Raw genomic sequence first — 15464 nt, 5'->3', positions numbered from 1 at the left:
CCCAAGTCTCACTGCATCTTTGATTTTTGAATTTTCTCTTCACTTTGAAAATAGTCTACACTTTTATAGTTTTTACCAAAATCAAGACCATACACTTCTTACACTGTATTCCATCTGTCATTGCTTTGCCCATTTTCCTAATCTGTCTAAGTCTTTCTGCAGCCTCTCTGCTTTCTCAGCACTACCTGCCCTCCACCTATCTTCGTATCATCCGCAAACTTGGCCACAAAGTCATCAATTCTGTTATCCAATCATTGACAACACTGACCCCATTGGGCCACCACTAGTCATCAGCAGCCAACCAGAAAAGGCTCCCTTTATTCCTACACTTTGCCTCCTGCCAATCAGCCAATGGTCTATCCATGCTAGTATATTTCCTTAAGTTTTTCAGCAGCCTCATGTGCGGCACCTTGTCAAAGGCTTTCTGAAAGCTTCCACATCCTTCTGTAATACGATGACGAAAACTACACATAGTACTCCAAGTGTGGCCTAAGCGATGTTCATATAAATACTGTCTGATGAGAGACCTGGATGAGGATGGTTTGGAGTATCTGAGACAAGAATCATGACACAATATGAGAGTGAAATGGTTCTAAACTAGACGCTAGACAAGAATCCAAAGTGCAAGGGGTGATTGATAAGTTCGTGGCCTAGGGTACAAGGAGTCAAGTTTAGAAAACCTAGTACATTTATTTTTTAACATAGTCCCCTCCTACACTTGTACACTTAGTCCAGCAGTCGTGGTCTTTGTAGAAGTTGGCGTCTTTGACCTCCAGAAGTAGGCCACAGCAGAGGTGATTGATAAGTTCGTGGCCTAAGGTACAAGGAGATGAGCTATACAGCTCTCGTTACATGCACGTGCAGTTCAACTCTGAGTGATTATGCAGAAAGTTTGAAGTTAATAAATCATCTCTTCTATCAAATCTCTTCTCAATTTTCTACATTCCAAGGAGTAAAGTCTTAACTGTTTCAATCTTTCCTTATGACTCAGGTCCTTCATTCCTGACAAAATTCCTTGTAAATTTTTTCTATACTTTTTCAACTTTATTTACATATTTCTTGTTGAATGCTGTTCCTCTCCGCACCTTGTGGAGCAATGGGTGGTGACTTTGCCATTTCTTTACCATTTGTCTGTTTTTTTATGAGGCGGAGTTGCTAGCTCAATGCTGAACCCAGCACAGACAGAAAGAGTGCAAGGGGTCAGCTGGATTCAAACCGGGACCACTCGCCTCAAAGTCCAGTGTGGATGCCACTACACCAGCCAGCTTTTCCTGTAGATATGTGACCAAAACTGCACACTAAACTCCAAATTAGGTCTCACCAACATCTTATACAACTTCAACCTAACATCCCAAATAAAGTTGCCAGACCTCTTGCCCCTAAGTATATCCATACTAAAATCCACGTGTATTTCTGCACCCTGTTAATTAGCTGCAAAGCCACTGGAAGATTTTTGTCAAGAAATTTCTTCAAAGCCATTTGCAAGTTACACAGAGACTGCCAAAGCACAGTCCACAATCGCAGATCCACATAAAAGAGTGTGGAATTTCTTGCTGAGGTTTTCTCACACTGTCCTTTGGGATCAGGGGTGACTTGTTTCCACTTTGGTTTCATGTTCTGAGGAGAAATATTTGTGCTCAGAGGGAGATGAGGCTTTCGAATTCCCTGCCGCTGAAGGCTGTAGAGACCATTGCTGAGTTCATTCAGAATGGATACTGATAGAGCTCTGGGTATTGGGGGTGATAGTGCGGGACAAGCTCGCACTACCTAGTAAATGCTCCCAGTGACATGAGTCTCAAATAGTTTTTGACAACCAAGTCCAGCTCCTGACCTTCACATGTGACTTAGCTACTAGGTCTGGTAGAACTGTTTCTACTGAGAGGAGAAGGGGCAGAGGCAGGTTACTGGTGCCTTAAAACCAGTCACTTTGGTCAGATGGGGCTCATCAGCCATGGTTAGCAGTTCATCTAGAAAGAAAACTCTGATCTCAAACCTCCACTGCCTTGCGGCTATACCCACTCATTAGGGAAGACTTCAAGAGTAATTCCCAGGAAAAATCCAGAGCTGGAGTCTTAAGGCAGTCCTATGCTGAGCTCAACGCTGACTGGCAACTCCTGAGACACTGATGGTGCCAAACTGTATCGATCTCTGTTGTTCCTTTGGACTCATTGCAGTGTGGATAGGGAGGAGCCTGCTACATGGGCAACAGCTTGCTCTCCGTATCATACTCCCGACCAACGTAGGGCAGGGAAACTGCTTCAAGTTGGAGGATTAGGCACGGAACATAGAGAACTACAGCGCAGAAAGAGGCCCCTCGGCCCACAATGTCGTGCCAAATCAAATAAATTAGCAATCAAATGGCCAACTAACCTAATCCCCCGTGCCTACACAATGTCCATATCCCTCCATTTTCCTGTGCTAAGAGTCTCTTATGTCCCTAATGTATCTGCTTCTACCAGCACCGCAGGCAGCGTCTTCCAGACATCCACCACTCTCTGTGTAAAAAACACTTGCCCCTCACGTCTCTTTTGAACTTATCCCTCTCACCGTAAATGCAAGCCCTCTGGCATTAGACATTTCAACTCTGGGAGAAAGATAGTCCGTGTCTACCTGTGCCCCTCATTATCTTAAAATTCTCCGTCTAACCTCCCCTCAGCTTCCGCCTCTCCAGAGCAAACAACCCTAGTTTGTCCAGCTTCTATTTATAACATATGCCCTCTAATCCAGGTAAAACTCCTATGCAACCTCTCCAAAGCCTCGACATCCTTCTTTAAATGGGGTGACCAGAACTGTATACAATAGACCAGATGCGGCCGAACTGTTTTATAAAGCTGCAACATAATTTCCTGACATTTGAAGTCTATGACTTGACTAATAAAGCAAGCATGCAATATGTCTCCTTAACCACCCTATCCTCAAGGCATGATATTGACGAAAGCCTCAAAGGGCCAGATGGTCTATCCTTTTTAATATACAGCACAGTACAGGCCATTCAGCCCATGATGTCGTGTTGACCCGTTGACCTACTCTAAAATCAATGTAATGTTCCCTCTATATTTTTTTACAGCTGTAGTGATCAACCATTGCCCTAGGCAGGAAATTTTTACATGGCTTGAAAACTAAGTGGCACTTTAAATGTTTCGTTTTGTAATATACACATCAAACAAACACAAACCACAACCCACAGTACAAGTAAACAATGTGTGGCAGTCAGAACAACTGACAAGCACAATGGGAAAAGTGAAATGTTTAGACTAGACGGCGTCAGTGATGGTATATCTGACAATGTAAATATGTTGAAGCTCTAAAGTGTCACTGTCTGTAAGGAGTTTGCATGGTACGTTCTCCATGCATTTCTTTCCGCATTTCAAAGGCACATGGGTCAGTAATTTGTGGGGATGCTAGGGTGGCGCTGGAAGCATTCTAACACTTGTGGGCTGCCCCATCACACCCTCAGACTCTGTCGGCTGTTGATGCACTCAACCCATGTCACCATGTTTCAATGTAAATGTGACAAATAACAGTAATCTTTATAATCAAAGTTCTCTAGCAGATAAGGGGTGTTCTCTCTAACTAATATGTTAAGTTTAAACCAGTTGTGGATTTTGATTTAGTTTGCTGCTGTCAGGATTTTCCCAGAAAAGGCGTGGGGACAAAATACTTTGAGGTTTCTAAAATTATATGGATCATCTGAGATTAGTGGCTGTGTAGTGAGGTCAACGCCCTGCCAGCAACTTGGTAATGACCCTTCCCTCAGTGAGTGGCAGCACCATGGAACAGAATGGTGACAAAACAGCTCGGCAGCGAGCTGAACCATTTGACCCCAGTGCTCAGACTCAGCGCCTGTGGAAGAATGGAAGGGCACCAAATAAACAGAGGAAAATTAAACCTAATGGCAGGGTCTAGCTTCTAACCCTGTGGCAGGGGCAAAATGACAGGACGATGCAAAGTGAAGAGAGGGCTTTCAGCAGAGAGCATGGCTTGTTTTTAATGGAGAGTGGAGCACATTTCAGTGGAGAGTAGGGTATATTTCAGTGGTGAGTGGGGTATATTTCAGAGGAAAATGGGGTATATTTCAGTGCAGTCTGGGGTATATTTCTGTGGAGGGATAAAGTGGAAAGTGGGATATATTTCAATGGAGACTGAGGTATATTTCAGTGATGAGCGGGGTATAGTTCAGTGAAAAGAGGAGTACATGTCAGTGGAGGGGTAAATCTTCAGTGGAGGGGTAAATCTTTAGTGGAGAGTGGGGTATATTTCAGTGGGGGGTAAACTTTAGTGGAGAGTGGGATATATTTCAGTTGAAAGTGGGGTATGTTTCGTGGAGAGTGAGCTATGTTTCAGTGGAAATTTGAATATATTTTATTGCACAGTGGGGTTGGAGAGGATTTTATTCCCTGGAGAGTAGGAGATTGATTGGTGACCTTGTAAATATGTATGAAATGATGAGGGGTAGAGACAGGGTGAGTGCACAGAGTCTATTCCAGGGGAAGGGAATCAAATCAAGAAGACAGAGGTTTAAGCTGAGAAATGAAGGGCAATGGCTTCACACAGAAGGTGGTGGTACGTGCCACCAGAGCAAATAGTTGAGGCAGATACACTAACATTGAAAAGGCATTTGGACAGGTAGTGTATATTTTAGTTTTATTCAGAGATATAGTGCAGAACGTGTGCTTCCTGCCTACTGAGCCACACCTCCCAGTAAACCCTCCCATTTAGCCCTAGCCCAATCACTGGACAATTTACAATGACCAATTAACCTACTAACTGGTACATCTTTGGACTGTGGGAGGAAACTGGAGCACTCAGAGGAATCCCACATGGTCACAGGGTGAACGTACAAACTGCTTACAGACAGCACGAGAACTGAACCCCTAACTCTGTCGGAGCAGAAATAGCGTCGAGCTAACCGCTAAGGTATTGTGGCGCCCCTGCATAAGATATGAAGATATGAACTCATCCACATCTTGGTTAATGTGCAAGAGTTCAACCAAAGTACCCATTTAGGTGTTGTATTTACTCTGTTACTATGATGCTATGAGGCTGCATACTCTGTTACCCTGACTCTCAAAGGTGCTGGACTTGCCTGTATCTGCTTTGGCCCGATGTGGAATTTGTGCAGGACATTGCTGAGGAATCTCTGAACTTCATGCCAAGGGTAGATGCTGTTTGATCCATCCAACAGAATCACAATGTCCATGGACATCCCACAGTCTGAAAAAGAGATGGAGATGGTTTGTAGGGGTGCAGGTTACACAGTAATGCCATATGACAGGTTTGATTGCGGGCGGCAAACTCAGTTAGGACTGGAAAGGGGGAGGGGGAGCCAGAAGTCAGAATAAGAAGGTGGGGGAGAGGTGTTGGGAGGAGTACAAGCTAAATGGTGATAGGTGAAAGCAGCTGGGTAGGGGAAGGAGGAACTGGGAGGTGAAAGGAGGAGGAGGGAAAGGGCTGGAGAAGATGGAATCTGATAGGAGAGGAGAATGGACCATGGGGGGAAGAGAAGTAGGAGGGCACCAGGGGAGGTGAGGAGAAGAGGAGAGATGCGAGGGAAGGCAGGTGAGGAGAAGAAGAGAGGTGGGAGGGGAGCCAGAGTGGGGAATGATTTCCCTCAAATGAGTCAGTCATCCAGTTCTCGCAGTGAGACTGGAGGTCACCCAGACATCCCACAGTAATCCCAACACTGCCAGATCCTGTCTCTGTAGCTCCCTGCAGTTAATCTCTCTCACACGTCCATCAACTCTCTATGGACTATTTTACACTTGTACGCACTGAGGGTTTATTTATATTAGCAAGTCCACCTGCCAATAAGTGGAAGGAAGCTGAACACTCAGCTTCAGGTATGCGGTCTCTAGACAAAGACATTTTCCTCACATAAGAACTTACAAAATCGGAGCAGGAGTCAGCCGTCTAGCCCATCAAACCTGCCTCACCATTTAGCATGATCACCATTTAGCTGATCTGACTGTGGACTCCACCTACCTGCCTTTTCCCCAGAACCCTTAACTCCACTGATATGCAAAAATCTATCTAACTCTGTCTTAGACATATTTAATAAGGTAGCTGCTTCCCCAGGCAGAGAATTCCACTGATTCACTACTCTCTAGGAAAAGTGGTTTCTCCTCATCTCCATCCTAAATATATTCCCCTGAATATTGAGGCTATGTCCTCTATTTCTAGTCTCACCTACCAGTGGAAACAACTTTCCTGCTTCTATCTTATCTAAACCATCCATAATTTTATATGTTTCTATATGATGCCTTTCTCATTCTCCTGAAATCAAAAGAAGCTGAAACAATTACAAAGACAAGTTCTTCCACACACCACCTATCAAGGGCAGAACGCAACCCTACAACCATCAGGCTCCTGGACCGACATGAGTAACTTCACTCACCTCAACTTTGAACTGATTCCCCAACCTACCACTTTCACCGACTCCACAATTCACGTTCACTCCATTATTCATTTTTTATTTGCACAATTTCTCTTGCACATTGGATGTTCATCAGTCATATATATGTTTTTTAATAAATTATACTCTATTTCTTTATTTTCCTGCAAATGGATAAAAGATAATGAACCTCAAGATAGTATATGGTATCATATACTGTATTTACTTTGATAATATATTTCAAACTCAAAGTAATTTCATTTTCAAAGTATGGATACTACCTTAAGATTGATTTTTTTGTAGGCATTACAGGAAAATAAAGAAATACAGCACAATTTGTGAAAAACTATACATAAACAAAGACTGTCAAACAACGTGCTAAAGACAAACTGCAAATAAAAACCATGCCCTGAGAACATGGGTTGTAAAGAGTCCTTGAGAGTGAGTCTGTAGTTTGTGGAATCTTCAGTGTGGAGGTGAGTGAAGTTATCCAAGTCGGATCAAGAACCCGATGTTGAAGAGTAACAACTATTCCTGAAGCTGCTGGTGTGGGAACTAAGGCTTTCATGCCTTCTACCCGATAGTAATTGCGCAAAGGGGGCTTGGATGGTGAGGGTCCTTGATGATGGATGTTATTTTCTCAAGGCAGTGCTCCATGTAAATGTAGTCAATGATGGGGAGGGATTTTCCTGTGATGGTCTGGGCTGTGTCCAGCACTTTCTGTAAACCTTTCCATTCCTGTGCATTGTGTTTCCATACCAGGCTTTGATGCAACCAGTTAAGATACTGTCCACTGTGCATCTATAGAAGGTGGTCTATAACAGGGGTTCCCAACCTTTTTTATGCCATGGACCCCCACCATTAACCGAGGGGTCCATGAACCCCAGAATGGGTGGCACAGTAGCATAGTGGTTAACACAACACTTTACAGGTTCAATTCCCACCGATGACTGTAAGGTGTTTGTACGTTCTCCCCATGACCGCATGGGTTTCCTCCGGGTGTTCCGGTTTCCTCCCACAGTCCAAAGATGTACTGGTTGGTAGGTTAATTAGTCAATGCAAAGTAACCCGTGAGTAGACTAGGATTAAACTGGGGGTTGCTAAGTGGTGTTTGAAGGGCCGGTAGGGCATATTCCAGGCTGTCTCTCAATCAATAAACAAATAAAATGAAATAAAGATAATGCTACTTTGACTTTGAATGCTGAATTTACAGCTTGTATGTTTTTACAGCCATCTAAAAATGTACAGTATGTAGCAAGTTCCCTTATTTCTGCATGGGCTTCATTATCTTATCAGGCTGTTTGTGAGATCATAAACACAACAGATTCTGTTGGAAGTCCAGAATAACACACGTAGAATGCTGGAGGAATTCAACAAGTCAGGCAGCATCTACGGAAATGAATAAACAGTTGCTGTTTTGGACTGAGACCCTTCATTGGGACTGGAGAAGAAGGAATATAATAGGAGAGAAGAGTGGACCCTTTACCTTTCCCATCCACCTGGTTTCACCTATCACCTTTTAGCTAGTCTTCCTTTTCCTCCTTTCATCCTTTTATTCTGGTGTCTTCCTCCTTCCTTTCCATTCCTGATGAAGGGTCTCGGCCCAAAACACCAACTGTTTATTCATTCCCATCGATTCTGCCTGACCTGCTGAGTTCCTCCAGTGTTTTGTGTGCGTTTGGATTCAACCGCACTGTGGTGTGTCTGGAGTCAAATATAACACCGAATGGCCAATAGCGACTGATTTCTTTCCCCGGAGATCATCTGTGAACCAGATGGTTTTTCTACAACCATCTGGTAGTTTTGTGGTCACCATTACTAAGAGTAGTTTTTCATCCCAGATTTATTTAATAAAGTGAATTTAAATTCCCGGCTGCCATGGATGGATGCGAATTTATTCTGCTTGACCATTAGTCAGGAACTGTTTTGTGGGCCGTGACGCAGCCACAGATTCTTAACACAGACCAGGCAGGTGGAACTTGACAGAGCAGGTTGAGTGGGGGTGGGGTTCCTTGTGCTCCTCTCAGCTTCACATTCAGATCTATCACTACTCACATGAACATGGAAACAACACACCCATTCCAAAGTTCAAAGTAAATTTATGCTCAAAGCATGTGACACATTTTCTTGCAGGCAAACATAGAAAACACAATTTTCATTCCTATGCTAACAGCATTCCCACTACGCCCTGCAGAACATACCAAACGACAAACCAGCAATGTCAAAACAAGCCAACTCCTCCTTCCCAATGCCCACACACACACAGACACAGTTCTCTAACCCCAAGACAGGCCATTTTCAAATTCTAGTATCTCCTCCAGCAGACTCACAAAGCTTCACAGATTCAAGGATCCACCATCTTGACCAATATTCCCTCTAATTTTCTTTTACAGCTGCGTGGACCAACAATTACTTTTACATAGCCTGGAAATTTTTACACAGTCTGAAAACTGTGCAGCACTTCAAACAGCGTCGGTGTTCAGCGGGCCGGCGGTCGATTAACAATGAGCGACTGACTTCCATTCTGTGTTTATTGTTACTATTTGTAACCGCATTGTAAGTTGAAACACTAACAAATGTAAATACATTGAAGCTCTAAAATGTTTCAAAGTAATATTCATTAACACATAATTAGTTACAGTATATTTCACAATTTACAAACATAGGTTTCAAAATTATATTAACATTATATAAAAGAAACAAAGGTTATGTATGTGGGGGCATTTCGGTCACAGCCTGGCTGTGCACCAGCTCAGCTTAAAAGGGAGCAGTGATCTTGACACTGTCCACATTTGGCTTCTTGTGGGCCAGCTGCAGAAATACAACGAGCACTTCTTCTACAAAAGATGTAAGGGCAATTGGAGAGAGTCTAGAGCAGGTTTACAAGAATGATCCCAGGAATGAGGAGTGTTTGATAGCTCTGAGCCTGTACTTACTAGAGTTTAGAAGAATAAGGGGAAATCTCATTGAAACCTAATGAATATAGAAAGGCTTAGATGGAGTGGATGTGGAGAGGATATTTCCTATAGAGAGTTAGTCTAGAACCAAAGGGCACACTGAATAGAGGGATATCCCTTTAGAACAGCCAGAGGGTGGTGAGTCTTTATTTATTTATTGATATGTAGCACAGAATTGGCCTTTCCAATCCTACGAGCTGCGCTGCCCAACAAACCACACCACCCAGATTAACACTAGCCTAATCACAGGACAATTCACAATGACCAACTAACCTTCCAGCCGGTTCGTCTTTTGACTGTGGGCAGAAACTGGAGGAAACCCACGTGGTCACAGGGAGAATGTACAAACTCCGTACAGACAGTGACTGGTTGAATACTTTGTCACAGATGGCTGTGGAGGCCAAGTCATTGGGTGTATGTAAGTGGAGGTTGATTAGAAAATGCATCAAAGGATGAGAATGGGGTTGAGAGGGAAGATAAATCAGCCATGATGAAATGGCTGAGGACTCAATGGGCTGAATGGCCTGAATCTGCTCCTATGTCTTATGGCCTTTATTTAACAACATTGGTCTCACCATGCTGAGACCAGTGGGCCCTGATCATACCTTGAACAGTGGGTGCGATGATTCCTGAAGGCTGAAAGGTGGAGCTGATGTTGGTACAAATTCCTGTGTTGTAAATGGAACTTCCACACTTTTGGGACCAGAGGGGAGCACAGACCTGTAACAAGAGGCAGAATCAGTGGTGACCCAGGTGCCTAGAAAGGGAGGGCAAGGAAAGTGCTAACAGCCAGCTTGCTCCTCCAAAGGTAGTCCCAACTACCAAAGCCTGGTTACACCAGCTCTGCTCTGACTCCCAGTCAATTCTGGCTTCTCACGCTGCCAAAACAGATCAGTGCAAGCTCAGGATAATCAGGAGTGACTGGATTACCTCCTTCATGCTGAATTAAAACTTTTTTTAAATGATGCAGATGTTGAAAGTTTGAAATAAAAACAGAAACTTCTAGAAACACGACATCCATGCATGGAAAATCAGAGTTTAACATTTCAGGTCCAGTTGGTAAATTGGTATACTATTGTCAAATGTGTGTACAGGCATTTATTGATTTATTTATTATTAGTTATTTGTGTTATGTTTGCACTGTTCGCCTTGTTTTGCACATTGGCTGCTTGTCTGTCTTTGCATGGGAGTAGTTTTTCACTGATTCTATTTGTTATTGTTCTACTGTGAATGCCTGCAAGAAAATGAAGCTCAGGTCTGTGTACAATGACATATCTGTATCTTGGTAGCAAATTTACTTTGAACTTTGAATGCACTGAGGTACAGTGAAAAACTTAGCTTGGCAAGTCCTCCACACAGAACATTTCATCAGACTGAGGTAGCGCAAGGAAATTAATTACAGAATCCAGAATAAAGTGTTTCAGTAACAGAGGAAGGGTAGTGCAGGCACACAATAAGGTGGAAGGTTTATCTCGAGGTAGTTTGTGAGGTCAGGAATCCATCTTATTGTAATAGCAGACTGTTTATCACAGCCGGATAGAAGATGTCCTTGAGTCTGATGGTATGTGTATTTATACTTTCATATTCTGCCCCATGGAGGGAGGGTGTGGAGAAGAGAGAATGTCTGAGGTAGGTGGAGAAGAAAGAATGTCCAGGGTAGGTGGGGAAGAGAGAATGTCTGGGTAGGTGGAGAAGAGAGAATGTCCAGGGTAGGTGGGGAAGAGAGAATGTCTGGGTAGGTGGAGAAGAGAGAATGTCCGGGGTAGGTGGGGAAGAGAGAATGTCTGGGTAGGTGGAGAAGAGAGAATGCCTGGGGTCAGTGGATTCTTAGACGATGCTGACTGCTTTACCAAGGAAATGAAAACAGTGATATGGTTGTGCTTTCTCTAAGGAAAATCCTGAGGAAAGTCCTGAGGTTGGAGAACGTGTGGGATGGTAAGAGGGAGTAAAGGGGTTCGTTTTGTCGTGGTTGTTTAGTTGCTGTTGATTGTATTGACCTGCTGATAATTGTGGTCATGCGATGTTGGTGCCAGAATGTGTGCAACCCCCAGCGCATCCTCAGACTCTGGTGGTTGTTAACGTAAATTATGCATTTCACTGTAACACACAAAATGCTGGAAGAACTCAACAGGTCAGGCAATGGAAATGGATTAACGATTAACATTTTGGATATTGCACTGTATGTTTGATGTACATGTGATAAATAAATGAATCTGGATTTGAATGTGAACATCTGAAGGTCAACAACAGGACACTAGAACAACGTACAGGTATCATTCGTTCGTTCGTTAAGTGCTGTGTCGTATGACGTAGGCAATCAAGGTCTTTCCATGACCATGACTGTTCTTGGCAAATTTCTCCTCAGAAATCGTTTGCCATTGCAGCCTTCTGGGCAGTGTCTTTACAAGATGGGTGACCCCAGCCTCTTCAGAGATTGTCTGCCTGGTGTCAGTAGTCACATAACCAGGACTTGTGATATAGACCAGTTCATAGGACCATCCACCAGCTGCTCCATGGTTTCACATGGACCTGATCGGGGGAGTGGTGGGGGGGGGGGGGGAAGGAAGGTGCTACACGTTGCCCAGGCTAGTAGAGGGAAGGAGCACCTTGCATCTCCTTTCATAGAGACATAGCTCCACCTCCCCCCACCCCCACCCAAGGTATTATGATTGCCACTAATACTGTAAAGGATCACAGGACATAGAAGTTGAAGCAACTGCTGAAAGATTTGATTTTCTGACTTAAATAGCCAATGACATAACTGTAAAGCATTAAAAATAATGCATTGTAATGCTAACTATGGGCATTCTTAAATCTTGGTAGCACCATACCATGAATCCTTGAGAGTTGCGTGCCAATGTCATGCCGAAAAGTGTGTCCTTCATTTTGTCGGAGACATCTTTCAGAGCTGCCTCCCCTGCAACAAACAGAATTAAGCTGAATATATCACAAAATACAGAATGATAATTACAATTCTATATATACCCATGCTCATTAACACAAGCACATCACCAGAAAATTGTACCACAGTGTTAATTATCACCTTCCACAGTCCTTTGCTTCCTGCAATATCTTCTGCTCAATGTAGCAGAGGTTGTAAGACCATAAGACATAGGAGCAGAATTGGGCCATTTGGTTGATGAGGACTGCTCCACCATTCCATCATGGCCAATTTATTATCTCTCTCAACCCCTTTCTCCAGCCTTGTCCCATAACCTTTGACACTGTGACTAATCAAGAACCTATCAACCTTTGCTTTAAGTATTCCCAATGACTTGGCCTCCACAGCCAATTGTGGCAATGAATTCCAGATTCACCACCCTCTGGCTAAGGAAGTTCTGCCTCATTTCTGTTCTAAATGTAAGTCTCCCTATTCTGAGGCTGTGCCCTCTGGTCCTAGACTCACACACTATAGGAAACATCCTCTCCACATCTAGGCCTGTCTAGGCCTTTCAGTATTCAACAGGTTTCAATGAGATCCCTCTTCATTCTTCTAAACTCCAGTGAGTACAGGCTTTGAGCCTTCAAATACTCCTCATATGTTAACTCTTTCATTTCCAGGATTATTCTTGTGAATCTCCTTTGGACCCTCTCCAATGTTAGCATATCCTTCCTTGGGGCCTAAAACTGCTCACAATACTCCAAGTGGATCTGACCATTACAACCTTGCTTTTATATTCTAGTCTTTGCTCAGCAAAGATTTCTCATAGCTTGGATTGGATACAAAGTACATGTCCAATCCGGACAGGGACCCCACTGTTTCATCTGCACTATCTTATCATACACACAAAGGCCACAAAAGCCTGGCTAAGTATCACAAATACAAGAAATTTGGCATAAGTTTTTGGAACAACACCTTCCCCTCCACCATCAGATTTCGGAATGGTCAGTGAACCCACGTACACTATCTGACACTGTTTTTGCCTTTTTATGCTCTGTTTTTGTACTACTTATTTAATTCAATTTATATACATATGTACAGTGGATTCCAGTTAAATGGCCATCAGTTAATCGGGACAGCCACTTATTTGGGACAATTCTTAAAGAACAAAAGCTAATTGAGAAGATAGATGTGATTCCCTTTGTTTATTTGGGAGACTATGCTGCTTAATTGGGATGGGAGACTATTGTCAAACAGTTTCAAACTAATATCAGTAGCGTGCACTCGTGTGGCCGTTAGAAACTACACCTTGCTTAGAGTGAACAGTTTTTAGATAGTGTCATTTGTGTATTTGTGTTCAACAGACAGTGATCTTTGTCACTACTAGTTGGAGAGAAATAAGCAGTAAGACAATTCAAAACTGTTTTGCTCACTGCAGTTTCAAGCATTCAAGCTCGGAGATACCAGAAATGGCCAGGAGTGAAAATGAAACAATTTCACTACTTCAACAAGTTGGGGACTATGGAGAATTTGAAGGTATCGACAATCACCTTTAGTGTTACAATGAAAATGAAGATCTGGAGGATGCAATTGTCGGAAGCATTATTTGAAGGCAGTCCACTTCTGCACTAGGTGTCTGTGCTGACTTTGTTCATTTACCATCAATCAAAAGAACACATCAGCATACACTAGATTAATGTCTCGGTCGATAACTAACAGGAACAAATACACAGATTTATGGTACATGCACTGCTGTATTTTTGGTAAAGTTCTAATTTGCTCTGTATTTCATTAAGTGCATAATTTGCTACTCAGTTAAACGGTAGTTTGTCTTTTTTTTAATAACTTTTTAACTATTTCCATGAAAATTTAGCTAATTGGGGCAGCCACTTAATTGGGCCAAAATGTACTGGTCCAGATGTGTTCCTATTAACTGGAATCCTATATTATATATATCATAATGGGGGACAAAGAAATGACAGATTAACTTAATGGGTACTTTGCGTCTGTCTTCACTGTGTAAGACACTAGCAGTGTGCCAGAGGTCCATGAGTGTCAGGGACCAGGAGTGAGTACCATTGCTATTACAAAGGTAAAAATGCTAGGAAAAAATAAAGGTCTTAAGGTGGATAAGTCACCAGGACCAGATGGACTACATCCCAGAGTCCTGAGAGAGGTTGCTGAAGAGATAACGGACGCATTGGTCATGATCTTTCAAGAATCACTTGCTCCTGGCATGGCCCCGAAGGACTAGAAGATTGCGCACTCCACTGTCTAAGAAGGGAGGAAGGCAAAAGAAAGGAAATTATAGGCCAGTTAGCCTAACCTCAGTGGTGGGGAAAGTGTTGGAGTCTATTATTAAGCATAAGGTTTCAGGGTACTTGAAGACTGATGATAAGTCAAAGTCAGCATGGTTTTTATAAAGGGAAATCTTGCCTGAAAAAATTTTTTAAGAGTTCTTCAAGGAAGTAACAAGCAGGGTGGACAAAGGGGAGGCAGTGGATGTCACTTACTTGGATTTTCAGAAGGCGTTTGATAAGGTACCACACATGAGGCTGCTTAACAAGATAAAATCCCATGGCATTACAGGAAAGATACTGGCATGGATAGCAGAATGGCTGACAGGGAGGAGACAGTGAGTGAGAATAAAAGGGGTCTTTTCTGGTTGGTTACCTGTGACTAGTGTTCCTCAGGGGTCAGTATTGGGACCACTACTTTTCACATAGTTTGTCATTGATTTGGACAATGGAATTGATGGCTTTGTGGCAAAATTTCCATATGATATGAAGATAGGTGGAGGGGTAGGTAGTGCTGAGGAAGCAATGTGATTGCATCAGGACATAGACAAATTGGAAGAATGGGCAACAAAGTGGCAGATGAAATATAGTGTTGGGAAAGGTATGATAACACATTTTGGTAAATGTGACAATAGTGCAGACTATTGTCTGAATGGGGAGAAGGTTCAAACATCAGGGGTGCAGAGGAGTTCTCGTGCAAGACTCCCAGAAGGTTAATTTACAGGTTGAGTCTGTGGTAAAGAAGGCAAATGCAATGTTGGCATTTATTTCAAGGGGTATAGAATATAAAAACCAGGAGATAATGCTGAGCCTTTATAAGACACTAGTCAGGCTTCATTTGAAATATTATCAACATGTTTTGGGCCCCGTATCACAGAAAGAATGTGCTACCATTGGAGAGAGTCCAGAGGAGGTTCATGATTTGGATGACCTGGGTG

The 15464-nt window shown here is 43.0% G+C and overlaps 1 protein-coding gene across 2 annotated transcripts in view; it reads right to left on the bottom strand.

Annotated features, from left to right (window-relative positions):
* The window catches only part of itga10 (integrin, alpha 10), a 194973-nt gene that overhangs the window by 94849 nt on the left and 84660 nt on the right, over nucleotides 1-15464 (bottom strand). For both annotated transcript variants that reach the window (XR_009514026.1, XM_059980120.1), the window contains exons 4-6: nucleotides 12180-12265; nucleotides 9954-10068; nucleotides 5087-5214 (exon numbers count right to left, since the gene is read on the bottom strand). Coding sequence is in view for 1 of the 2 variants with exons in the window: in XM_059980120.1 (XP_059836103.1) it covers nucleotides 5087-5214; nucleotides 9954-10068; nucleotides 12180-12265 (329 nt within the window). In the remaining variant the exon portion in view is untranslated. The remainder of the gene's footprint in view (nucleotides 1-5086; nucleotides 5215-9953; nucleotides 10069-12179; nucleotides 12266-15464) is intronic.

The sequence above is a fragment of the Hypanus sabinus genome, chromosome 9 (assembly GCF_030144855.1).
Source record: "Hypanus sabinus isolate sHypSab1 chromosome 9, sHypSab1.hap1, whole genome shotgun sequence".
NCBI lineage: Eukaryota > Metazoa > Chordata > Chondrichthyes > Myliobatiformes > Dasyatidae > Hypanus > Hypanus sabinus.
Note: the sequence above shows the minus strand (reverse complement) of the source record. Positions and strands in the feature narration are given on the sequence as shown.